Below are 3,414 nucleotides of genomic sequence, written 5' to 3' on the forward strand. Positions count from 1 at the left end.
TTCAGCACATTCTAGGCTTTTGTATGAGCAGCACAGCACTAGGTGCCATGGCAACATGCAATGCACCTTTAATTTATTACATCAGCTATCTTAAAAGTGTTCACAGTTGCGATTGTATTTATTAGTTGCCAGCCACAGCAATGTTAAGGCCAGACTCATGCACCCGTTATGGAATGGCATAAATCACTCAGAAGGGGCTTTTGTATTAAATCATCAGCCAAGAGTTGGCAGTGATGTGAAAAAAGAGGGAGACCAGACAATAGGAACTATGCTTGTTTCTTCACGAGATAGTTCTTCCCAGCCAGCAGATATGAATATGAATCTCTCTGCTGCTACCTATGACATGAGTCTCTGCCTGTCGATGCAAAAGCTGTTTTGCATGGTAGAGCTTAACATGGTTGTATGAATGTTGCCCACATGCAATGTTAGGCAGCCAGAAAATACTACAGCTGAGCATCTAGGCTGCCAAGTTAACAATGTGGACTGTCAAGATTTATTCATGCACTTTTCAAATCGCAAGACACTAAGGTGTTCTGCTCCACATCGCCTAGCAATAACACATTTTCCCTGTAGGCCATGTCTGGACATCAACTTGCAGACATCATCTGAAAAACGAAAATAGAAGAAAAGGAAAAGTCCAGTATAGCAGCATTCATTCAGGACACCAGGAAGCACTGAGAGCATCAAGCACACATGGAAGACATACCAGGGTCATTCTCCTTGATGAGAAGTAGAAAATACAAGCCACGATTGCTCAGTAATTGAGACACGTATGGAGCCAGCCTGTCCATGACCTCGCGGCCTTTTGTGCCGCCTGCCCAGGATCGAGTCAGCAGCTGATCACCATGCACCTAGAGGACATGCAGTAGTAACTGTGATCCTTGCTGTGCCTAAGGAACATGTGGTTATTGCTGCTTGGTTTTGGCAGTACTGCCTTATATAGCACTGTGTTGCGATCTTGCTTGTCACTATTTTTCCAATAGTGCCTAATCTTCCCACCACTCATGACAACACCCGCAACCGGTGGTCTTTAGAAGAAATAGCATAGGCACAATGTGATGCTGCAAGTACATTAAGCTTTTAAAATATTTATTAACATTACTAACTATTTCTAATGTGTCAAGCTTCAAGGGAGCGAGCAAGGGAAAGAATGTCGGGGTGTTTTGAGGAGTGGAAAGGAAAGGGTCGTAAATGTAGTGCCAAAGCAAGCACCAGAACTGGCTGTAATTTGTGGGGGTATACAGGGTACCCCACAAATTCCCATCCTCGGCGGCCATCTGATGTCGGCGAGGCCGCCATGGCAGCCCCGCCGACATCACATGGTATATGCAGTGAACAAGGCTGTGAAATTATATAGAAAGCGTCAGAGTCGGCTGCGCCTTCAAAGCAAGGGCAAACTCAATGCGCTGTATTGGGCCTTTGGCAGACGAAACATCCTGATCAGGCACGTAGTGAAAGAAAGGCTGCCATTTAGCAGGGAAAAGAGGTATACCCAACGAACAAGTATCTTGAGTGAGGGCCCCCTAGCGCTTGAACAGTAGGCCACACATACAGCTCAGATGGCTTTCCTAATCCCTGCAAATACATATATTCGACATATTTTTCGACATAGGAAACTGCGGTCATGAATGAGCATACTTTGGTACAGCATTGCTACGGGAAAAAAATCGTTTTAGCTTGCTTGATAACTGCACTCATAAAGGGGAAACAGGCCGAAACAGGCCGCTATGCAGCACATAAGTCGCCCATTTATACTTTGCTTGCGTCGCATTAAAGAAGTGCTGATAACAAAGGGCAAATTCACATATGCGCGACGGCACCGACATGATTACCTCTTCGGTCGGCGTTACAACGTACGGCGGATTAAAAACCAGAAGGTCCACTTTCTTTTCAAGGCGGTCGGCAAGGCATCCTACCTGGAGGAACCGGCACCACATCAGGCACGATCACAGTTAACGTGCTCGCGCACGTACTAAATTCATGAAAGAAAATATTAGGCATAAGGTAAATAAGCTGAAAAGACGCAGTTATTGCTTACGAGATCGCTAACAACGACGTCAACGTCCGCTCCATTTCTTTCACAAGTTCTTTTCGTCATTGCCGCAGCCCTTTCATTTATGTCAGTGGCTCTGTAAAAAAGAAAAAAAAAGTTTAGTAGTTTCACTGAACGGAACAGGCTGCCAGTGATCAAATATCTGCACTTACATGAAGCAACAACTGCGGCCTAACGCTTTTGCTATGGCTGCAATAACAATCCCTGAACCGGAGCCAACCTCGACGCATAGTGACGGCCTGAAACAGAAACAGACGTCTCAAACCATGCGATGTGTGTAAGTCGTCTTTACCTCCTCCTGACAATTTCGGGTAGCTCCTTTTCCAGAGCATCAATTAAAAGAAAACTGTCCTCGGCAGGCTCATACACGCTGGCTGCTTCGCTTTCACTGAAACGAGTTACAATCGGCGTTTCCATTTATCGACTCCACGCGAAACGCGCTTCCACGCCGCGATTTGTTTACACCAGAGTACGCAGCACTTTTTGAGATGTGGCTGGATTTGGCGGCTTGCTTGTTTATAGCTTTAGATGACTGACTGATGGTGGTGCTGCGAGCGCCGCTTCCGTCACGTGCACCTCTCACCTGCGGTCGTCTGCTCGCTGAAGGCAGGTGGCGTATTTTGTAACGATTGTTTTTAATTGCCATTATTTATGCCCATCGAAATTGGCTGGCATGGAGATAAGCCTTTGTTATTCCCATTATCGGCCACTCGCTGCGATGTGTGGTGTCTAATGAATAGAACATCGAGGCAGCGTTTTCTCTCCTGCAATTAGGTGCGGCTTTCACATTTCGCCCTTGAGCTAAACTCTATCCTTGTGTTATATTTTCTTCACGTGTGTGTGAGTAAGTGTGAGTGTTACACGACAAGGACGTACATGTTTCTGCTTGGCAAGGAGACAAGTCCAACTTTATTCCATTTGACAGAATTGCAATTTATTATCGAGCACGAAAGTGAGTGTGAATTCATTAAATTGCTTTTCGTAGCGCCTAGTCATTTCGATGCATGGTAAAGCATAGTATTAGAAGGATCGTAATGTTTTTGTTATTATTAGGGGGATTTAGCCGCAAGATATATATATATATATATATATATATATATATATATATATATATATATATATATATATATATATATATATATATATATATATATATATATATATATATATATATATAAGAACTTAAGCTATGCTACAAGGTAAACAGAACAAGTACTTAACTTAAATAGTTTCGACCGGTGGACCGATCTTCATCAGGGTTTACAAGAAAATATGTAATCCTGTTGTAAACCCGGATGAAGATCGGTCCACCGGTCAACACTGTTGAAAGTATATACTTGTTCAGTTTACCTTCATCAAGC

The 3,414-nt window shown here is 43.7% G+C and overlaps 1 protein-coding gene across 1 annotated transcript; it reads right to left on the reverse strand.

Annotated features, from left to right (window-relative positions):
- Positions 1-463: 463 nt before the first annotated feature.
- On the reverse strand, positions 464-2,517 carry HemK2 (HemK methyltransferase 2). The gene is made up of 6 exons (XM_075689448.1): positions 2,346-2,517; positions 2,206-2,292; positions 2,039-2,129; positions 1,833-1,916; positions 707-851; positions 464-605 (listed from the first exon to the last, which is right to left on the reverse strand). Exons 1-6 carry the CDS (start codon positions 2,468-2,470, stop codon positions 487-489), a joined length of 651 nt encoding a protein of 216 aa, XP_075545563.1. The 5' UTR covers positions 2,471-2,517; the 3' UTR covers positions 464-486.
- Positions 2,518-3,414: the final 897 nt, after the last annotated feature.

Source organism: Dermacentor variabilis, chromosome 4 (assembly GCF_050947875.1).
Source record: "Dermacentor variabilis isolate Ectoservices chromosome 4, ASM5094787v1, whole genome shotgun sequence".
NCBI classification, from domain to species: domain Eukaryota; kingdom Metazoa; phylum Arthropoda; class Arachnida; order Ixodida; family Ixodidae; genus Dermacentor; species Dermacentor variabilis.